Below are 24,709 nucleotides of genomic sequence, written 5' to 3' on the forward strand. Positions count from 1 at the left end.
CTGAAGGCTTGTAATTTGTTTCCACACTATCAGAGTTCACAGTTCAGGTGAAGGCAAGTGAAAGAGAAAGAGGAGTGATTTTTCCCCCCCACACATTAGAAAATGTGGCAACTTCCTACACCATTTTGTGAAAATATTCTACCGCTTATAATGTGTTTCCACCTCACAATTTTCTGTCTAATGACAAGGGATGCATCACTGTCTAGGCAGCACAACACTGATGCAGTTAACCAATGACAGAGGTAATTGCGCTTCTTTCAGAAGTGAATTTATTACTTCTCCAGTCAGGGTCCCAAGATTCTTCATTATCCCAAAGATTTACCACATAATCTATGCTGTCACTCTGTCTCGGTGTGTGTAGCCACTATTACTCTCATTAAATGCTTTTGGTCTTGGGTGGCAGCAGCATTACTCATCTCAGCCACTGAGGCTCTGCGGTGCGCTCCCCAAGGATGGGGTTGGCCTGCGTTGAGCGCCGGGACCGTGGGTCCAAGAGGCCCCGTGTCAGTGCAGTGAACTGGTTGCAATCAAGATTAGTCCAGACAGCTGGCTGAGGTGAACGGTAACACGATGAATTGAGCCACTGCATCACAGGCCCACAACTTCATTCCACCCCAAAACTGAAGTGAAAAGCTTAAATGATTTTGGAAATATAATATAAAATGTCGCAATTCAAATAAATTGCATTGTATATGCAGGCTTGCAGGGCACATTCACACTCGCATTTAGACCTATAGATAACTTAGAGGTCTTCGGTTAGCCGGGCATGCATGTTTCAGTGAGATACAATCCTTGTAAGTAAGTTTTCATGTCGGATCTGTGCATTGTACCATAAATAAATAAAAATGCACAATTGCTTACATCCTCCCTGCTACAATTATATTCCTGTCATGTACGTTTGACATGTACATCGCATGGCTAAGAAGTCAGAGATACTGTAATGGATCATCTTCGATTGCATCATTTGCTCAACATTCATACTCAATTATACAATTTAGAGTCACACTGATTTCATATAATGTGAGGCAAATAAGAAGGCCTATGCTTGCAGACATTGTCCTATCAAATGGCATTATCCTATTCACATAACACCATTATGAGCTCCAGCAGTGACCCAACTGTAAAATGTCAGGCAGTGTGAATATGTTATTTAGCATGTTGGCATGGTAAGCATCTTATCTATATATATATATATATATATATATATATATATATATATATATATTTTTTTTTTTTTACCATCATAGCAAAATCCATTGACACATGGGTTCGAGCTGCACTCATCCACGTTGATTTCACAGCGGGGGCCGGTGAATCCTCTGCGACAGCGGCACCGGAACCCCAAAGGGTAATGGTCCTCATCCAACTCTTCCACACACAAGGCTCCATTCTCACAGGGATTGCTGGCCTCACAGGGTAACAAGTCACAATTTGGACCTAGGGACACAGGAGGAACATCGAGCCTTGTTGAAAAGAGAATAAAATAGCAAGTTCGAGGATTTTAAAGACTCCTCAACTGATTCCTTGAACTCAAATTTATGAGTGCCTGAAAGGGAATACACGGCTGAAAATACAGGGGGACAAAAGCTGGTAACATTCTGTGAGAAGCTGTTGTAATTGTCTTCTAAATATTTAAATTCACCTACGTGTCTGAAATCGAATATTACATTTCATATGTTTCCTTGCTCAGCCGATTGTTAAACGGAAACCATCAAAGATGGATTAAGCCAGAGATTGGACACCAGGATATTAATGACAATTAATAAAATGATGTCATAAGTAATTGAAACGATGTTTCCATGTATTCACGAAGGACAAACAATGGACCATCCACACCAATAATTCCATGAACCTAACCCTGATGAAATAAAAACGACGGTCAAGAATTAAATGTGACCGAAAAATAAAGACCATTTTATTTTCATCAATGATTAACCAGATTTCTACATGAGAAGGGGAAAACAGACGGAGAGGCAGCCAATACGGCTGTCATCATATATTTATTCTAATGTCATATTTCAGCCAAAATAGTCGCATTGACCTTCGTTGGGTGATTAAAAACAAAAGAGAAACCAGGAAATTGTTTTACCATTTGTGCAAGCAATGGTAAAAGAACAAATAAAACAGCATTAAGTGTTGCAACATCGCCGTTTAACTGATTTTGCACTAACATGTTTAGCCTCATTGCTCTCCATAATCTGTTTTATGCTTCACCTACTTTAATCAGCATACATTAGTCTAAAGCATTAACATTGTTTATGCAATCATATCACCATACCATGACACTTAGACCACACATTTAGTTAACGAGCAAGCGGAAGTCTCGATAAATCACGTTTATTCTTTAACACATGATGTACTCATTTTGTTGCAATGTGAAGTGAGTTCAGACAGGTGAACGTAAGAGTATGGGAAGTTAATAAACTTTTTTTTGGGGGGTGGGGGGGGGTCCCCGGGGTCCCCACGCCAAGTGTTTATTACCTTTAAAAGGAGCCAGACATTGGCAGACGTAATTACCGGGTTGGTCAATGCATGTGGCTCCATTCTTGCAGGGTGATGAAGCACACTCATGAATGTGAAGCTCACAGAGGTTTCCTTCAATAATAATTACAATATTAATAATAAGTGCAGCGATATATGATAGTGGCTACTGTACATAATTTAAAAATATGCCACGGTAAGTGTTGGATAAAATAGTTAGTTATTGTCTTAATATCAACCAATTTACTGCGGTAGTTGTGTCAGTTCTAGGATGGAGATCGTGAAAAATGACAGAAACATGGACGAGTATTGAATACGCTGCCAAATACAAATTGGGACCTACTCGTTCAACTCAGATAGCAAACTATCAGCATGTGTACAATCATTTAGAAGACATTGTTATTTTATTTGAAGTTTAACGTTCATCAAACATTACATCACGAACGCTGTGCAGCACATGAAGTGTGTGCACAGATACATGAATTATTCAATGAGAAATTATCAAATCCATGAATCAAACTAGAGACCAGCAGCGTAAATTTTTTTTCCACTATTTTAATAAATGTAGGGAGAAAATAATGCAGATTTTTATTCAGATCGAAAGGAATGGTTATGACCTTACTTCTTAATTCTCTTTGGATTTAAAGTCATTTTAGCACATGATACAAATGTATATCTAAGTACAATAATACAAACAATACTAGCTCACAGGGATACACAAAAACCTCAGTTCCTTCCCCTGTCACAGCGGGGGTATGAACTAACAAGAAAAAGCCCTTGAGTAAAGCCAAGCATTTCAACATATAACATCTAAACATTTCCGAATGAAAAGTTCTCCAAAACATATTATTCAGAGCTATTATTCAGTGCTCCACTTTGATCCCCAGATTCTGTGGTGCGGCGAGTTTTAATGATCAAAATGCACAGCAAATCTTCCTCTGTGGGATTTATTAGTGAACAATAGTTCAAATGCACTTACTGTGTTTGATTTTTGACAATGGAAAGTATTTCAGTGATTCATTTATCTCTGTTCTTTTTCACAGAGGATAGATATCACAGCACCACATGTTGGAAAATAATGACAGTATGCACCAACATCTGACTTGTTTGCTTGCTTGACGCCGAGTGTAATTTTTTCCCCCCAGTGGTTTTATAAGTTTGATGAGTGCTGAGTGAATTAAATTATTTGTGAAGTAAAATTAAACCAAACGTTTTCTAAAAAAAAAAAAATATATATATATATATATATATATCTCGAAAAACATCTTCGGTGAAAAAAACCAAAAACTTGCATTGACCAACCTGTAAAGCCAGATGCGCACACGCATTCATGGCCATGAGCGCGGTTCACGCAAGTGGCGTTGTTCAGGCAGGGAGATGACGTGCACTCATCTGCGCTGACTTCACAGTAACTGCCTGAGAGAAAGAAATTTATGAGAATTGAAAAGGGGCCTTATTTTTAAGATCCATACTCAATTTCACTGTCCTTCATCTCTGATGAATATAAGTTGGCGTTAAGCATAGTTAAGCTCCAAAATGCAGCATAGAATATTAAATGTGAAGGCTGGTTGCACCTTGAATTCCCTCTTCACAGTTATTGGTTTCAAGTAATAGATGATGAATTTTAAAGTGACAGACATATGGTCTGGCTATATAATATGTCTAATAACAAAGATTTTAGTCTGAATCATAAATTGAGCCATTTTCTGAAATTAAATATATTTATATAGATCAGTGGTTCTTAACCTGGGTTCGATCGAACCCTAGGGTTTGGTGAATCAGTCTTAGGGGTTTGACAGAGCCTCTGCCATGGAGGGTAAGACACACCCGACTCATCATGTCAATTAGTTATGACACGCCCGCTTGACCATCACTTCCTGGTTCATTTTGTGCACAATTAAAAAAACGTATACTTTATACCTATACTAATTATGTTTACTTTTTTCTGTTTTTAATGAATGCGTTTTTTATCTCATGAATTTGTTTTAAAAAATAAATTTATTTTTCACTAATGAAGGGTTCGGTAAATGTGCATATGAACTGGTTGGGTTCAGTGCCTCTAACAAGGTTCAGAACCACTGATTTAGATAAATAATATAGATGCAATATTATCAGGATAATTTACTGTCTCGAAATCACCTACATAGTGACCAATTGCATACCGTAGCTATGAAATTGTAGCAATGAGTTGCAGAATCTGATCCATTTTGCATGGCAAGTTCAAGGTAATTAATTATTGTGTTTTGTTGCTCCTTCATCCATCTGGTTAATGACACGTGGAGAAGAGCATCCACTTCAAGACCGCAAAATTTCAGTCATGGACATTTGTTATGCTTTTAGAGGGCAAAATGGTTAACTTAAATTGACTGTCTAATAAGGCAACGCTTTGTGACTATTGCCATAGTTGCGGGGATTTGAACATCTGTTTACCACCAAATGTTTTAGAGTAACTTTTTGGCACACAAAAGAACGCAAAGCTCTTGCCTCAACAAACATCTGCAAATGTGATGATGCTTCAAAAGTTGTTGTGATTCTTAAAAATGTTTGATAACTTCTTCTACTCCTGACTCGTTACGCATCGACCAAGTTTTTATGATTGCGCCACAGACTTCAGGTCACATTGAGCACAATGATGGCATGCCAGTCTTAAACGCTAATAAGGAATTACAACTTCATAGTTTACATTTCAAAACACTTCTTGTCCGAAAGCCCACTAAGTGACCTCTTCTTCATCCCATTAAGAGATTTTGTGGCCCATTAGCGACAGGGAGTACAGCGTCATTTAAATGGTTGATCGACTCATTTTGGTCCGGCAGGAAATCTCACCGCGGACTTCAGTTGCATGAAATGTGAAACCATCAGGACAATTAGTGCGCTGTGACTTTCCAAGGCTGGCATCATCAGGAGGCAATTAAATTTACAGGTGATTTAATAGATAACCTTTTTTACAGTTTGTGTAGGTCAACTTGTCCAACTTCGATTGAATACTAATGGAACCAGGTATTGCGGAATTTACTGTGTTCACCATGTCCAAGGGTGACCTTCGAGCCACCTTGCCATTCATTCATATGGCCAATTTCTTCCACACAAAGTTACTGTAGACATTTTCATTTTCTTGAAACAAAAACGAATCTTGTCATCAACAAAATAAAGTGTAACTTCTCTGTCTCTCTGGAGTTACATTTCCTCCGTTAAATGTACTTGAGTAGTTTGATGTACTTGAGTGACTTTGAGGAAATGGTACTTCTGAAAGTAGCTTAATTATACAGTGCTTTTGCTTGGTATACTTGGTGCTAGGTCGCATTCAGCAAAGTGCATGCCAGAGTCTTTTTTTTTTTTTAAACCGCTGAGGGACTTTTGTCATTCGCTTGCTGGATGATACTGTGAAGAGGCGCTTTCCCAGAGCAGCGCCTACAAGATGAAGCTATAACTCCAGGCTGCTGTAAACAATATGCGTGCACAGAAATGATTTGCACACTTTGTTTCATGTCATGATAGAAAATCCTGACAGTTGGGATTAGGACACTCTGATGACGGCAGCAGGATGTGATCAGTGGCTGTCAACCTGCTTTCTCTTTTTGACAAAATGACATTTTCAATGAAACAAATGCACTTCTTAGAGTACTTCAAAACACAATGATGGACATTGGATATTGTCTTGCACGTAACCGAGATACTGTTGTCGCTCTTGAGCGCATGAGAGGCGAGTTCAACAGTTTCTGTGACCAATTTGAAAATAGATGTAGGCAGACAGTCGATAAGAGAAGAACGCAAACTTGTTTTCTGTAACGTTCTGGACAGCATATGCTGTCAAAGGCTACTCTTGATTATTTTGGTGATCTGGCTTTCCTTGGTTTGTTGGATTGCTCAAAATTCAGTAAAATGTCAAAACATTCTGATGACACAAAACTGCAGAGCCTTTCAAAATATGCCAAATATCTCAATTTTGTTAAACTTAAGGCAGGGATTGTTGGGTTATATTGATTTTTCTCTCTCTCGATAGATAGATAGATAGATAGATAGATAGACACACACACACACACACACAGGTACTACCTGTAAATCCAAAAGGGCACAGGCAACTGAAAGAAGCGACACCATCAATGCAGGAACCACCATTTCTACAAGGCTGGCTGAGGCATTCATTTACTTCAACCTCGCAGTTATTACCTATGTGATCATAAAAGGGAACAATGAGGACAAATTGCTGCAATCAATCAAGAAATGTTTATATACAGTATATATATATATATATATATATATATATATATATATTTATACCGATAAATCCAGGTGCACAGAAGCAAACATAGCCACTGATAGTGTCTTTACAAACACTCAAGACACCACAAGGCTTGCTCTCACAATCATTTATGTTCAGCTCACAATAACGGCCAGTCCAACCTGCAGAGAAAGGGCAAAAGTCTTTGGAAATCTCAATTTGAGACAGTGTTGGACCTGAATAAATTCAATGACTACTGTGTGTGTGTGTGTGTGTGTGTGTGTGCACATGCGTGTGTGCGTTAAAAAATAACTTGTGAACTAAACTTGGATCTAGTTTGTGTCGAAAATAAACTTTCCCAACACTGGTGACTTTATGTAACTGTGGCCACATACATCCACATAGAAATTGTAAGTTTTGTCACAAGAGTTAAACGTTAGCCCACATTCTGATGAATGACACACTCAATTTCATGTCATAAATGTGTTATGTGTTGTAGTTTAAGCATGGTGAGATTTGACATCCAGCAAAATAATCAACCTGGAGTGTGTTTGCGATGATTATAATTCATTCAAGTGAAGCCTCAATTGAAGCCAAAGTGTCTGCTGGATACTGGAGCTACCTGGTAAACAATCACACTTGAAGCCTCTCCAATGGTCCAAGCACGTTGATCCATATTGACACAGGCCGTCAACACAATGGTTGATAGGCGTTTCGCAGCGTGTCCCGGTGAAGCCACGTTGACAAACACACATGTAGGTATTTGCAAGACCTTCACAGCGGAGAGTCCCGTCAGGGTCACAGAGATTGGACACACATGGGTTTACAGATGAGGAGCAGTCACTGCCATGGTGTCCTGGGAGAAGCAAAAGAAGTGGGATTAAGGGAGTGATGGATGTGTGGCGGCGCACCATCAACGGCATTCACCCGACACATCACAGACTATGATTTTATTGAGGTTTTTTTTTTTTTGACAGACTGACATTGCTTATCGAACCAAAACCTGCCCACTAAGAGCACAGAAGGTATTCCAGCTGTTATAAGCAGTGGCAGAGATTTTCTATGCATGCTATCATTTGATATGCAATACTTGGTTTCGTTATACGAATAGTTGATGGACTGAAGTATCAGTAGACAGTAACACGTGTGGTTGCCATATGAAAAAGTTAATTGATTCAATTCAACACATAAATGTACGTTGCAATATGGTAATAAATGATGCTGAGTTCATTCAACAAAAAAAGTACTTTGTAAGACGATTTTCAATACCTGGTGGGCAAATGCATTGTAGCTCTCCGGTTAAGTCATGGAAAACGGTTCCTCCATTTTTGCAGTACTCAACATCCATACATGCTGAGAGAGCAACTGAGCAATTCTTACCTGAAAAGGAACTTGATTTTAGTTTCATGACAATGCATATATGGTCACCTTACTGTGTGTTACCATGAGCACTTTTTTATGAGGGAAAAAAAAACAAACAAACATAAATTGTCATGGTGAAATCCGGGATGATTTTTCAGTGCCACTGTATACAAAACCGTAAGATAGGATTTTTCTGTGCATTGTGATACAACCGCTCTAATGATTGGGAGTTTTGCAATCATCATATTCATGAATGTCGAAATGATTACAGTGATGACATAGATAACTCACCAGCAAAGCCCAACGGGCAGATGCACTCATAGTCCGCAACCAAGTCAATGCATGTGGAATTATTGGCGCAGTACCCATGAACACATTCATCATGATTGATTTCACAGTTCGACCCTTCGAACCCTGAAATGAAGAGATAGAGACAAAAACAATGTGTACACATTTGTTGAGCCATTAACATTGCATCAGCAAAGCAGGCTATTTCCGACACTTTGTATTGGTCAACAATATTTAAAAATAACATCCCCAGTGTGGTGACTGACTAATCGGTTGGGTCTTTAAAAGGCCACGTTTTCCGCCACACGATGTCACTACTGGCGCGACTCGACCGCACGTGGTGTGCAAATTCACATTAAGCCTGTCCAAATTTGGCACAAATTATGCAGTCCACATAGGCTACATGAGGAAAAGCCTTTGAAGGTGTTCAAGAACCCAGCCTGCAAATTGTCTTTCTAAATTTGGACAACACGTGCAGTCGTGTCTGAAGTGACGTCTGGTGACCGAAAAATGTTGGCGAAAATTTGGGACAATTTGTGAGCAAATTGTCCCAAATTTAAACAAGTGATTTTGGCCTGACACAAGCGAACATACAGTACGTGTATATATTTTGATGCAGGGCTTTTTGGTCCGGCAGGAAATCTCACCGCGGACTTCAGTTGCATGAAATGTGAAACCATCAGGACAATTAGTGCGCTGTGACTTTCCATGGCTGGCATCATCAGGAGGCAATTAAATTTACTGGTTAATTTACAGGTGATTTAATAGATAACCTTTTTTACAGTTTGTGTAGGTCAACTTGTCCAACTTCGATTGAATACTAATGGAACCAGGTATTGCGGAATTTACTGTGTTCACCATGTCCAAGGGTGACCTTCGAGCCACCTTGCCATTCATTCATATGGCCAATTTCTTCCACACAAAGTTACTGTAGACATTTTCATTTTCTTCAAACAAAAACGAATCTTGTCATCAACAAAATAAAGTGTAACTTCTCTGTCTCTCTGGAGTTACATTTCCTCCGTTAAATGTACTTGAGTAGTTTGATGTACTTGAGTGACTTTGGGGAAATGGTACTTCTGAAAGTAGCTTAATTATACAGTGCCTTTGACAGCATACGTGTATATATTTTGATGCAGGGCTTTTTGAAACAGACTAACTAGATGGTGCCCATGCGCACCATGGTTGTGTTAGTCTGGGTCTGTTATTATGATAAGATTGTTGTACAATGTAGTTGTTAATCTGCTGCCTTAATTTCAACAAATAAAAGTACTTGCCAATTAAGCCTTTTACCGTTTCCGTCTCTGTGTTTACTTTCTGACTGTATTCTAGGGTGGAGAAAGTCATCTTCATTTTATAGGCAGTACAGCATTGCTACTTTATGACTGACACAAATATGCCGTACAATAATTTTATGCATGGCTTTACTTGATTAATATTTCGGCACATGACGATATTTTTTAAACTGAACAGTTAATGGCATGACGTGAAAATGGGTGCTGCCAATTCTGACATATTATCCTCCTCATGAATATATTGGAGTGTATGGTCACGCTCCAAAATGACTATCATTAGCACTGTCACAGCAACTACAGGAGCGCCATGACTAATGCCGGGCCATCAGCACTATCGGTGCAGGTCAAATACTCATCATTCCATCGTTTCTCAAACTGACCATGGAACCAATTTCCACCTCTCTCCGAGTCATGAAATTTGGCAATTATCCTGACTTCATTAAAAATGCATAACAGGCTTAACCTGCGGTGGAAGTTTAATCAGAACTATGACTAACGTAAGACCATCTGGACTGGAAATGATTGAGAAAATATCTAAGATTTATTTGTACTATCCATAATGGTGCAAGTGACTATTTTGAAAAGAATGACTGAATAGGATGTGATCATTAGTGAAATGAAAACCAAATATTTGTTAACCTTGACAAGCAGGCAATTGCTTCCCAGACCCCACCAAGATGCAAACTGTGTCAGTGAAAACAACTGCTATGTTGAAACAGCATCATCAACATGCACTTAACCCCCACCCCCTCAAAAAAATAAATAAAAACATTTGGAAGAAAAATGCAGGCTTGCTTTCTCAGTAAACATTATCGCAGGTCAGCTGATTAATCCCCACTCATTGGCTGATCAGCATAACGTTCAAGTATGCTGATCAGTCTTTTTGTGCCGGATGTTAGGCAGGGAATGTTTTGAATAAAAAAGAACTGTCTGTTTCCATGAACATTTATAACTGCACTGATATCTTTTGGGGTGAATAATGTTGAGTAAATTACATTTGAGAAATTTTGTTAGAAAACAAAATAATAATAATAATTTTAAAAAATGAGTAAAGGGCAAAATAATCATGGCAAATTTTTTAATCATATATTCCCAGCCAGAAATGGAAGACTGGAGTCAGATTAGTTATTTTTACCTCGCAACATCAAAATAATTCCAGAGATGATCTACTATTGTCTTATTGGAATTAGTGATTTATATATATAAAAGTGTGAGTTTGCATTACAAGGCTGCGATCAGGTTTGCAAACGGCATTAATGCTTTTGACAATTTTAACACATTTGTAACATTTCCTGTCCCTCTATGGCAGTGACGGGCAAAATACGGCCCGCGGGCCGGATCCAGCCCGTTGGTCTTTTTAATCCGGCCCGCTGAAGATTGGTGCACAATTAAGGTTTGATTGCATTCATTTCGTTTGGACTTGTAATGACAGGTATTTCAACACCAGGTGGCACAGTTACTTCAAATTGCAGAGCACAGGGAGTGAGGGGAAGACGAAGAAAGAGGGAGAGAGTAATGACCATGGAAGGGAAAGTGATATGTATCTGATTAAACGAAGCGGGTAACAAAGTACGAAACATTCAGGAGACGCCTAGAGTCGGAAAGACTCAAATCTACGAGACTTTGAAAAACAAGGAAGCGATTCTTACTCAGTCCGATTCTGGCAATTTCCATGCTCAGAGTGAATTGTTTGTGGCTCGAGTAAATGAACATTTCCTAGAATGGTTTGATTGTTATCAGGTTAAAAACTTTCCGCAAACTAGACCGCTAATAAGAGTCGGAGAGCAGTCAAATGTGTAGAGCGTGAACAACAGGGGGCTCAGTACACATCCTTGAGGAGAACCGGTGCTTAGTGTGATGGTGGAGGAGAATGTTACATTATTACTGGCATACAAAGACATTGTGCTATCGTCTTTATTTTCTATTTCTATTTCTAACTTTTGTTCTCAGCGGCCACCTCACAATATTTTCTGCTTCTCATTTGGCCCCCCCCGGGAAAATAATTGCCCACCCCTGCTCTATGGCCATTTTTGACAACACATTGATTTATGTGACCTACCTGTACACAGTATTTAGGTTATACAGTAGCTTATAGCAAGACATGTTACATTGTGTGTCTGCTTAGGAGAAAAATGTGTTGTGTTATGTTAGGTTTACATTATGTTTCCCAGTGCGGTATGCCAGTACATTCTCTTCTGGCCCGTCAAGTTCTGAACAAGGACAGACACATTATTCATGTTCTGTAAAGCCTTTCTATATATGAAATGTGGACACCAGGCAGCCTTGAAGCATGCTTGGGGCAATAGGAATCGCGGCTACGACACCATGACTGTCCATGTCTTATGTTATGTGTTCAGCTATATTATTTTGTTATGTTAACTGTTCTGTTTAGCACTTTGTTACAGCTGCAGCTGTTTTGAAAGCGCTATATAAATACCTGTGTATTGTAATGTAACGACACAGTAGAATGAGGGGCCCCAACCGACGCAACTTTATACCCCTTCCCTGACCACATATTCAGTGTCAGACTGTAAACAAATGCAAACGGCCATTATCACGCTGGGCCCGTAAAGCGTCTTGCTGTGATGCTAGCTCGTTTCGACCCAGACTAATCATGGCACAATACTCCAGAATGTTTTTCAACTTGAAAGCACCATGAGGGAAATACATAGACTTTTTTTCTTCCCACTCCCCACTTTGGCATGTTGCAAATTTTTGGACTGTTTAAAAATCTGGCCTGGCATCCACGGTGATCATGGCCAGTCACGTAAGCCACTCCTGCTCCCCTGCAGTGTCTCATGTCCATTCCAATTCATCTGTAAAAATGATTGCGGTGGCCGCTGAGAACAAAATTTAAATTAGCATTGATGTTGAAATTCCTCTTATTTTGCTTTCCACATGTTATCAACTGCGACCTTTTGTTGTTAGACTTGACGACAGCAAGCTTACAAACTTAATTTAAATATTAATATTACAGATAATACGTTCTTCCTTCACCTATGTCAGGAAATCATGTGGAAAGGCACGTGTATTTTGAGCATAATGTCTCTGATCCACTAGTGAAAGGAGACTTTGATTCGCTCCTCTTTCATGTAGAACTGCTTCAAACAAAGCGTATGCAGGAATAGGATTTCCGATTGTCTGTCCATGGTTTATGCTATATGTTCTGTTATATTATTTTTGTGATTTGATGTTAACGGTTCTGTAAAGCTGCAGCTGTTATGAAAGCGTGATATAAAAATGTGTACTGTATTGTATAATCCATGATGCAGGCAGTGTGCATTATATACATTATTCGAGGATGTGTGTAGTGGTACATTGTGGCCATCCATATCCGTGTATATATATATATATGGATGGATGGTTGTTCGTCTCTGTGTGCCCTGCGATTGGCTGGTAACTGATTCAGGGTGTCCCCCGCCTACTGCCCGAAGACGGCTGGGATAGGCTCCAGCACCCCCCGCGACCCTAGTGAGGATCAAGCGGTTCGGAAAATGAATGGATGGATGGATGGATATATATATATATATATATATATATATATATATATATATATATATATATATATATATATATATATATATATATATATATATATATATATATATTTCTAGTCGCATTTGGCGTTACCCTCTGAGCAGGAGCAATGATACAGGTCAGTGCCATCCACACAAGCGCCATTATTTTGGCATGGCTTTGACTCACACTCGTTGAGATTGACTTCACACAATGACCCTCCAAACCCTGCAACATGTCAAAAACAAACAAAAAAAAAACATGTTATTGGAATCCTGGTTTTATTTTACGGATGATTCAGACCAACGTATCTTTGTTCGACCTCTAGGTCAAGCATGGATTCCAAAAGATTGCCAGGCGCACAGACGACTGTATGCACCCGGCTCACTGGATGATTAAATCATGTCAAATAAGTGCAAGTCATTTATCGGATTAAAGGAGGGCGGTTTTAAGATCAAAGTCAATCTATGCATGATGGCACGTATATAAACTCTTACACACGTGCACACACATTAACCCCCCCCCTCCACACACACAGCCAATTAAATACAAAAAGTCAGAGTGCGTATTTTTATGTTTGCATTTGTGGTACCATTGTATTCACAGTATTGCACCACTTTTGATTTGGCAATCTTATTAAAAACCGTTAGGAGTTTTAGACTGAAGTTTATTCACTAATATCCATTTCATTCATCTTTCAACATACTCTATAATCGACATTATTTAGTTGAAGAACAAGAATCCAAAATGTGACAACGGAGGATATGAGAAACAGGTTTTGCAACAAATTAAGCTGGCAAGCATGAATGCCAAGTTCGCCCACCTGAAACATCCAAGGCAAGGCAAGATTTTAGAGTGTGCCCTTGAGAGATGTGGGACACCAGCTCGCGGCGAGTTGCTTTCATTTACATAAGAAATCACTCACACTCCTTCATTTTGACATATGCCCAGCATACGTGAAACAGGCGTAATGAAGTCGCTCAGTCATTGATTTGGTAGCATGAACTTTTACTAAATAGAGAAGGCAGAAATATAAGCTTTTGATAGGCAAGAGATCTGAATACATATGGATGTGATGTATGCAAAGAATGCCAAGTATGCACACACAAACCTTGTGAGCATTAATTTGTGCTAATTGGGTTTGAAATTATACAGTATGGTACACAGCTAAAGTGTAATTAATACGCCTACCTACAGGCTCTTTAATTTACATTGTCCATATGTAAAGTGAGGCCAAACAAAAATTCATATAGGGACACATTTTGAATTAGGCCCACTGCACACTATGGGGTGCAGCCAAACATGACTGAAGTGGTGGACCATTGCCCCCCCCCCCCTCAAAAAAAAAAATACAGCTGGCAACACAACTGCTCACAAAGCGATAGAGCACCATACATCTACTGAAGGAGAACTACATGGAAACTGAACGTGAAAACTTTTTGAGGTCCCATTATTTTGACATCCGGCTGGGCTTTGCTTAGCATTAGTACCAGGAAACATTTAAGTTTTATTAAATATCCCTAGGTGTGATTGTGAGCGTGGATGGTTGTTTGTCTCTGTGTGCCCTGCGATTGGCTGGCAACCGATTCAGGGTGTCCCCCGCCTACTGCCCGAAGACAGCTGGGATAGGCTCCAGCACCCCCTGCGACCCTAGTGAGGATCAAGCGGTTCGGAAAATGGATGGATGGATGGATGTATATATATATATATGTATACACACACACACACACACACACACACTTATTTTTTTTATTTTTACATAATCAAGAAAACCTTCATGTTCCACGTGCATCATTTCCCTCAAAGGTCTTTGCATACCTCTTTCACATAAGCAAAACACGTTTTGCCCATCCTTTGTTTCCATGCACAATACTGTATGTTCAGTGCACATCCCAAATGAGCAAAGGTCAATATCTATGGAGCAGTCTTTGCCCTTGAACCCTGAAATGAAAATAGCGTTGACAATTAAAATTCAAAGAACATGGCGGAAAAATATAATGTGACATCCACGTGTTTATGGCTCTGCATTTTATAGGGCGAAGACAACCTTTTAGCACATTTATGCATTATTGATTCTTCCCTTGCAATGTAGTTGCTATGCATGCAGTATGCTAATTGAGTGTCTCATTGACAGTGACCCAACTCGTCACTCTGATCGAGATCACATTCATTGACAGCACCAAAAGGACATCTGCACGCCACTGATACAAGCCAATTCCAACATCTATTAGTGTAAATAAAACACAAGCCGCTGGGGATGCTCGTCCGAAAAAAAGAAGGGTAACACATAGACGACATCACATACTGTATTTCGGTTTCAGACAAAATCAGTGAACTACTGATATTCTAAACAACAAAATCGGATATGATTGGACCAAACAACTGGGTGTTTCTTCAAACATACTGCCAGAGCTTCACATTGTGCACTTTTCTGACATTAAAGTCACAATGCGTGTTTGGGTAGGTGTATCTCACGTCACCATTTGACCTTCTATCAGCCTTATTCCCAACGTTATATATATATGACCTAGACAAGGTAATGACCAACTATTGCCCCCAACAGAGTGTTCCGAAAGTGCTTAATAACCAATTGCGCATGCAATTCACTAGGCAGTTAATGTTGCATGAAGGAATGTCACATTTCTAGTGTCACAATCATCAAATGGAACACCCTGTTCATTCTGACAAGCAGTTCAACTTTATTGTAAGCACCCAATTTCATCCATCTATTTCTAAAAATTTCAAACTGCCAAAACGACATACCATGTTGTTTGTTACGTCCCCTAAAGGTCAACATGCACTGACATTCCGCTTTTAGTGTCTCAAGTGCTTCACGTCAGCACATTTTAACAGCTATTTTAATACCATGCACGGGGCTCACTATACATCTGCTGGTGGGAAAGATTAACATTGATGGCCGTATATCAGTTACCACGTGACCACTGAGACTGCTATTGCTGTTTATTACCTCCACTTGGAGAGATTTTGGCCTTGTTTATCACCCCACGTGTTCGCATCAATGATATTGAATGTGAATGCAATAAATGAAGACATGTTTGCACAATCTCAGATGCATTTTTACGATCCATTCAACAATTTTAGCAGTTTTGGAACAGAAATGTTTTGGATGGGCAAGTGGCAACAATCAGGGCATGGTGACTCCCTTCATGATGCAAGTACCTGTCCCAGAATTCAATGAGAAAAGGGGATCTCAAACGTATGCTTGTTTCAGTCATATTCTTAATCAATTTGACTTCACCCTGAAAAAGCTACATTGGTCATTTTAGTTCTTGTCAACACAACAGTCAACTTTTATATGCTGTACAATAGTAAACTACTATATAATCTAGTAAGAAATTGATGCACAAGCCAGGTTAATTCATTAAATGAAATGACTCGGGAAACAACAGCCACGTGGTCTGACTTCTCAGGAAGACGCGAACAAGGCCGACTGAACATGTCGCCCCCTCTCCCACCAACCCACACCACCGTTTATTGGGTTTCTGAAAAAAGATAAGCCCATTAAAAACACCTGTCTATAAATCTGTCCATGTAATAAAACAGTAATGGAAGCTTTACTCACACATTGGTGTTCTGTTTTCTGTTTAAATCTAATTTCTGGGAAAATGCAGGAAATTAGTAGGAGCAGATAATCCACAATGATGGATTTGTTCTCTCTCTAATGTCATAAACACACCATGTAAAAGGTACCATGCAGGGTTGAAGCTGGTTAATGTTTTAATGACAATGCATTGATTGTCCAGTAGCATGCAATTCCGGGAACAAAGCGTACAATGACAACAAAAGTAGTAAGAACATTGACTTGATAAAGCAATGACACCTAACCAAAATGTATCACACATGTAAGGAGGTATTTTATTTTCTAATATTTTTTTTTACATGAACTGCTTATAACTGAACATGACATTGGACTCAAAATGCCGAACAGTGCTGGAAGCAGAAATGCGAGTTGTGCAATCAAGTGGTGATTAAATATTTTATTGCCAGAAGGAGCCGTCAAATCAGCTGCTTACCGAAGAATGCAAAACAGCCTTCTGCTATGGGCTGATTACAGACACTTGTTATGGAAGATATTACACACAGTAATCCAGTTTCAACGCAAGGGGTGGTTGAGAAATGGCGAAGAGAAATGGGTAAAAGAAAAACTTAGATTTGAAGCTATAGAAGAGGATTTGGTCACATTGGTTTCCAAATGTGGTCACAAAGAGTGTCACATTCATTCGCAAAGCACGGAGGTGCAAAGGCTCGCTTAAAACTACTTTGTTACCTTAAATCTGTCTCTATAAACAAATCAAAATACTTAATTTTCTTCTAAATCTGTGTTAGCGGGCATTTCGGAATCTGGCCACAGAAGGTCTGTGCAGTAACCAAAATGCCATCAATGAAATGTGGCTGTGTTCATCTACACCATCCATAATAACTCACCACCACGGTGACTTCAATCTACATTATTTACAAAGTCATCACCCAGATGACGCCATACTTACTGTTTGCCATTGGCCCTGTAAAGTGAAAACTGGGATTCAGTCGTGAAGAGAACAACTGTCCAAAGTACCAGGCACCATCAATGTGAGCATTGGCCCACTCACGTAAGTTACAGCAACAAACTGCAGTCATGCTGACAAGCCAATGAAGACAACGAGCATTCGGTTGAGCATCCCTGTGACGGTTTCTGACAGTTTGCATAAAAATTATTTTGTTATGCAAAATGATGATTTCAGCAGCTGTCCAGATGGTTGGTCTCAGACAATCTTCAATTTGAAGATGCTGAAGGCGGAGGTCCTGTGCTGTTGTTATGAAAGGCTGTAAGGCAGGTTGTATGTTCTGCCAAATTGTCTGAAATGCCTTTAGAGACATCATGAGAAATAAACCTTCCTTTCAAGGGCAACAGCATCGTGATAGAAACTGCACATTTTAGAGTGGGCCGGCTAAGGCACACCTGTGCAATAATCATACGGTTTAATTATCATCTCGATACATAGCAAGCCACATTTGTGAGATGGATGGATTATCTCGACAAAGGAGAATAGATTGTTGAATACATTTCAAAAATCAGATTCTAACCCATTAAAAAATACTGATTGAATGTAAACCCAGTTCTAAGAGTTGCAAACTTGCGTCAATTATTGCAACCCGGAGTGCAAAGTAAACATCATGAAGTTGATTTTAGCTGTTCTGCTGCATGGAAATGGAATAAACTGCCTGCAGAAGTGAAGTCAGCCCAGAGTGTAAATGCTTTTAAATCCGGGTTAAAAAATGTCTTTCCTTGCAAAAAAACAAAATTGGTGTTACAGTATTTCTATTCAGTGTATTTAGACAGCTTAGATGAGAAATTCTGACTTGATATTCTTGAACAAAAATGATATGCAGACACCATTGTCTTTCGACATATTTGTAAAACCATCCTGCTCTTTTGGGTGGCCATATATATTGTTTTATCTGCCGTTCATTCTTCATTCATCCATTCACGCAATGCCGGAAGGAAGGTAATTCACACATTGTTGGCCACAGTGACCTTGGCCATTGACTGGCAATCGACCAATGCATTTTAATCACGGCGACATATTTCATATTCATCGTGTTGCCCGTGTTATTTCCCTGTGCACCTAAGTCACAATTTCCATGTAAAGCAACTTGCCAAAACCCACGTGACTCGTGATACGACAGTGACTATGACCATTGAAGAAATGAGTACAGATGGGGGGAAAAAAACCCTCAAACATAAAACATTCATTCATGGCAGACAACGTTGTGTAGGCATAATTAATAGCATTGTATTTTTGTAAACACAATCAATAACAATACACATCTAGTTGGCACTTACCAAGAGGACAATGACAAATGTAGTCATTTATCAGATCCATACACAAGCCACCATTGAGACAAGGCTGTGACCAGCAATCGTTCACATTCTCTTCGCATCTCCTTCCTGTGGGATGAAGATGGATAGATACATTAAAATTAAAGTCAAACCTTAAATGGGCTTGGACTCACATTGGCTGCTGATGATCAAGATTGTTAACATTCACCAGACTAAAAGTCTGCCTTTGTAAAGATGGTAGTACAGTGTATATAATAGGTGTGGTTACGGTAACAGCATTATGCCACACAATCACTATCGTAAACACCTGACGAAATTATAGTCCGAAATGGGTTTGCGTTGCTTTAACGGCATTACGATCACATGTATTCTAATATGAAGGTTTTCGCACCCATTACCTCCATTATCGCCAGCCTAGGGAAAAATGTGGGCTATTACCTCATCTCACACTGGCTGGAAATCTACGGTAATTAGAAATATACGTATTCAAATTCAGCATGCATCTTGTGTACACAAGATGCATCAATTCAGTAATCTCAAAATGACTAACCCCTGGGCAAGAGTTGGGATTGGAATTAAACTAAATCATTACTGACACATTTAAAGCTCCTCTCACTTTCGCCTCTGGTGATATTTCAGACCACTGAGAAGGGGAGTTCGTTGGACACATGCTCAGGCTGTGCGCTTCTTCTTGTCCACTAAACGTAATTGTAATTTGCCCATCATGGCCCCATGCATGGACAAGTGGAGGTGAGGACATGATTCATTGTACTGTATGATTTTCACCGAATTGAGGCAGGCGCTGAGTATAAATCAGGTCATGCCCACATGCAGGAGGCACACTTTACACCTTTTGCGACAGTTATGTTTCCTGGACCAATCCATTGCGCAACATTACATTGTTACTTTTACATTACCAGTATGTTCGCTAAGTGTCTCAAACATGCATGTAGTACCTTTCTATTTTAAGTCCCAACACGGTAAATCAATACCAAAATATTAGTTAGTCTAACCAGGCTTTTATACTACACATATACTGTAGTATAATTCCTTCATTTTGCTGGATGACGAAAACGTCATGTCATAATGTAATCCACTGTCGTCCTGTATGTACTGTTGTAGTGAAAAAAAACCCCTGCCCCAGTTATGAGTACATTTTATTAAGATGGCAAAGAGGAAAGCTCAGTGGTAAAAGTGTCATTTTAGTCCAATAGACAAACATGACGTCCAAACGGGTGTCTAAATGATTGACAAATTATGAGGTCACTGTTAGTGTAATAGTTCACTTGCCTGACTTCTGTGCTGGCAGTATGTGTTCTGTTCCCACTTACTGATAGTGTGCATGTGAATCTGAATGGCAGTCAGTCTTATGTGATTAACTGGCAAACAAACCAGGGTAGTAGCTCTGCCTATAGCCCACAGTTAGGTGGGATAGGCTCCAGCTTCCTGTGACACCTGAACAGGCCACGCGGCGAAGAAAATGGAGGAATTGGAGGACAAATTACAGGACACAGATTTTAATGCTATGGAGAAAACAATACAATGTATTGATGGCATTGTGAGCTTGAACTATCCGATCAGTACATTAAGATAACCTTCATTGGTCCCACAAGGGGAACATTTGCAAATTATATTGTTACATGTACACATACAAATACTGTTTGTCCTCCCTCAGACATAAAGATTCTGAACAAGTCTGCGAAAACCTCTCCAAACTTTAAACATACATCTACAGTTGCTAAACTACAGATGTAATTTATGATGTATTTTTATTCAATACTATAATGTGGCAAACAGGAAAACATTTGCACATTGACCCAAACTCACCAGACTGCCTCTTGTCCCACAGTAATCAATTTACAGTTACATAACAAAACACTGAACATATGGCTTCATCTGGCTATCCATAAATCAGATGCTGAAGAGGAAAATGATTCTTTTTTTTCCTCCTTCTTTTTTGGTAAATGTCTTACCCTCAAAGCCCGGGGAACAGAGGCATCGATAGTCACCGATGAGATCCTCACACGTGGCCCCCTTTGCACAAGGCAAGGTGTCACATTCATTTGTTTCCAGTTCGCACAGGGCCCCTTCATATCCAAGAGCGCAACGACAGGTGAAATTCCACCGCTGACCCACGCAAATCCCATGTTCAGAGCAGCTGTGGTCCACACAGTAATCAATGTCCTTTTCACAGAAGGAGCCAGAGAATCCAATGGGACAAAGGCAGCTGGAAAGATATGAGAATTCCTTACGGCTGCATCGTTTATGACGAACTGCTTTAATTAACTATGACAGAGGCGGCAAATGTCATGGCTTTGACACTGAAGTAGCGGGGCATCGCAAAGGTGACGGTGGATGCAAACACTCACCTATAACCGTCAATTTCATCCACACAAGTGGCACCATTTTGACACCAATGTTGAACACAATCATTGACATTTGTGCGACAGTTATGGCCCGACCAGCCCGGGCTGCAGATACAGGTGTAGCTCTTGCCGTTATTCAACACACAGCGCCCTCCATTGGCACATGGCTGCTGAAAGAAGATCGGCTGGTTAGGTAGATATGGCATCTGAAAACATGAAAGAACATTATCTTGTATTATGTATAATGTCTCACATTGCCCAGGTCAGGAATCTTGTCATTATTTCACAATATAACTTCTAATCATTTCTTCTTCGTGGCAGCCTGAGAATGAGCCTCATTACTGGAACATGATTCTCATGAATGTTCCAGAATCCGTGCTTTATACTGAATTCACTTGCTATTTTATGTTGCATCTAAATCATGTCTTTCAAGACAAGATCAATGACCAGAGAGGGCAAAAGCTCTCGAGAGCCCTCTCGCAAAATTAGGGAAAAAAAGAAGGATGCACACCACAGCGTATTAATAAGGTTTACATACTTTGTGCAGTCCATCCATTGCCAAAAGCCCGTCACATCAAAAGAACAGTTCCACACCATGCCTTTTGAATTTTTTTAAATTTTCAGTATTGCTCACCACAAATGGAATTCTCTTTTCAAATCTGTTTCTCTTACCTGTACATGTCTGATGCCTTGCTCAAAGTCCCTTTGACATGACAGTTCTTTGGGAGCAGAGAAAACACAACATTTCCATGTTTTCAACCTTCCCTAGAGCTCCGACACCTAAAATTTTAATTCTCATACCCGGGCCACCTGAATAAAAACCAGGAATCCTAACCACTAATTTACACAATACTTTGAGAACAGGGAATGATATCGGGTACCTGCATATTGTAAATATCACAAATAATTTCCAAATGACTTGATATTATTCATGTGTATTTCACACATTGCCATTGGAGTCTGCCCGGCTGGCCGCTAGTCCATTATCAATTAAGTGGTCACCCATGCCAGCTACCATGGATCACCTGAGAGACTAAGACACGGCAAGACAAGACGGAGATGCTAACTACTGTTGGAGTGTGCTGCTGTAGCCGACCACAGAAGAAATTTGACCCACCTGAAGGCTTGACGGGCAGGGTAAACGGCAGGTATATTTTAGACCATCAGCGAGATCCACACACAGAGTCTTTGGTGGACATGGGCTGTTTAGCTCACAAGCATCTATGTCCAATTCACAATTCTTGCCAAGAAAACCTGCAAAAGGAGACGAGTTACTACATCGAGTATCAGTCACAGGAAGGGTGGCTGGTCCATCAACTCGAAGTACAATGGAAAACTTTGTAGCCCCATTAAGTTGTGTTCACTTGATGGTTCTTTTGAACCTAAATAGCTGTAAATCGTTTTGGATATTGAACTTGGCTGTTCTAGTTCTCTAAAGTTAAAGTTGCAGTCACGAATTGGCTTGACTGTTTAAATAATTTGTATGGTCTGTCCACGTTGACTTGACTTGGCAAGTTAATTGTAGAAAAAAAAGAAACCAAAAAGAAGGGCAATAGCAGGAGTTTGGTGAGAAAAATAGGCGTGTTATTTTTAAATACAGAAATATGCACGCCTGATGTTGGTATGGATGAAGCGTGGATGTAGGCCTAATTCATATTGTCATGAGGACATTCCTCAAAAATATTTTGCAATGAATAACAAAGGACCTCCACCTGCGGAGTAACTCTGTCTGTGTTAGGGAGTTAGGGTTGATAGCAGACGGCGGCTGATATATGCTGAATCCAATTCATCAACAGGGGTGGTACATTATATTACCGTCGTATAACAATTGGCCACAGATTTCATCCATTAAAAGTGACATGTTTTGGGGGTTTTTTCTCCACAAGACAAGAGTCTATGTTGGCAGTGCCGCTAGCGGCATTTGGCGAGCAGCCATCAACAACAAAATCCAGTCTTTTTGAGGCTAGAAAAGTTTACGATGTAAAAATAGTAACGTGTATAGTATTGATTTTAATTTCTGAGATTACAAACAGGAGATGTTGTGATGTCTATATCTTTGTCATTAGGCCAATTTTTTTCAGAAACCCTTTATGCGATAATAAAAGGGACGCAGGTCGGACCTCTCCAGTATGCATTTGCTCTGGAAGTCTTTAATGGAGCTGTGGTGGTTGAGAAGACAATTATCATTCATGACCTCACCTGCCATGTTGATGGGTGCAGGCTATTGATTTAACCTTCAATAACAACGTGAAGTACATGAGCATGAAACCCGACCAGTGCTCGGCAAAAATCCATAGTTTTGGAAATAAACTGCTAAGATATCACTTCTAAAAAAGGAATTCTCATATTTAGCTGTTACTGTTGTAGTTTTTGAGCACATTTATGAGTTTTAGCTGTGGAATTTTTACTGCTCTGTTCAAACAAAACTGTCACAATAGCACTTCATAGCAAAATTGTTTTGTTTGTAGTTGTATTTTTTAAGGCTTTGAAACAGTTTGGGAACCAGTAGATTTAGTGACCATTTTTTTGGGATTGTATCATATTACTCTTTGTTTACATTTGGACTTTGTAGTTTAATGGTCTTATGCAAACACTAGCAGTTTTAAATAACATCCCAGTCTCAGCTCAGTCTTCTCTTTTTGTTTTTGTTTTTTTTAAGAATTGGTAAGATTTACTAATACACAATCTAGGCATGTTTCATCAGGATTTTTTTGAATTTGAAGAAAAATCGTTATATCTCAGCAAATCATGGGGTGTAGTGAAAACCCCTACAGTATTTCTGTTACGTTTGTGCCAGCAGCGCACGTGTGTATTCACCACTGCCAATGCCAACATAATAAAAGGCTTAACCTTTTGTGCAACTACCATGAGATTGAACTGATTTAGAACACTTCAGGTACTGTTATGGTTTTTGGGGACACTCGCAGCCATGATGTATGGGGAAACTCTTGTCATAGTGGGGCCAGCATTTGATATACATTTGGGTCAGATCCAGCAAGGTCATTGTTTTTTGCAATATCTTTGAGGGGGGGGGGGGGAGTCTCTCTCTCTCTCTCGCTCTCTCTCTCAATATATATATGTGTGAGGGCTTTTGTGGACACTACTTTTGCCAAACTTATATAGTTTTGTTACAGTATTATTTCTTCTCTGTACTGCTTGCACACGAACCTCAGGCCCTTTCAGTATGAAGCTACATCATGGACAGTTCAAGCCTGAACACACTGAATTAACATACGGTATGCGTGTGCTAACCTCTGGACCTGACAACTTTTAAAGGTTATTCCATGTATCACTTAAAGCGGATTCTGTGTTTAGCAGTAAGGTCAATTCTTCTCAG

General features: G+C 39.6%; 1 protein-coding gene across 1 annotated transcript in view; it reads right to left on the reverse strand.

The window, feature by feature from the left end:
- The window catches only part of eys (EGF-like photoreceptor maintenance factor), a 141,193-nt gene that overhangs the window by 89,442 nt on the left and 27,042 nt on the right, over positions 1–24,709 (reverse strand). Inside the window, exons 9-20 of the mRNA XM_086122554.1 lie at positions 22,490–22,626; positions 21,376–21,539; positions 20,980–21,233; positions 19,010–19,114; positions 14,983–15,105; positions 13,279–13,392; positions 8,357–8,479; positions 7,973–8,083; positions 7,326–7,559; positions 6,538–6,651; positions 3,784–3,897; positions 1,240–1,437 (exon numbers count right to left, since the gene is read on the reverse strand). Coding sequence (XP_085978680.1) covers positions 1,240–1,437; positions 3,784–3,897; positions 6,538–6,651; positions 7,326–7,559; positions 7,973–8,083; positions 8,357–8,479; positions 13,279–13,392; positions 14,983–15,105; positions 19,010–19,114; positions 20,980–21,233; positions 21,376–21,539; positions 22,490–22,626 — 1,791 coding nt within the window. The remainder of the gene's footprint in view (positions 1–1,239; positions 1,438–3,783; positions 3,898–6,537; positions 6,652–7,325; positions 7,560–7,972; positions 8,084–8,356; positions 8,480–13,278; positions 13,393–14,982; positions 15,106–19,009; positions 19,115–20,979; positions 21,234–21,375; positions 21,540–22,489; positions 22,627–24,709) is intronic.

The sequence above is a fragment of the Hippocampus guttulatus genome, chromosome 10 (assembly GCF_054856545.1).
Source record: "Hippocampus guttulatus isolate MCC_2025c chromosome 10, RoL_Hgut_1.0, whole genome shotgun sequence".
Classification (NCBI taxonomy): Eukaryota; Metazoa; Chordata; class Actinopteri; order Syngnathiformes; family Syngnathidae; genus Hippocampus; species Hippocampus guttulatus.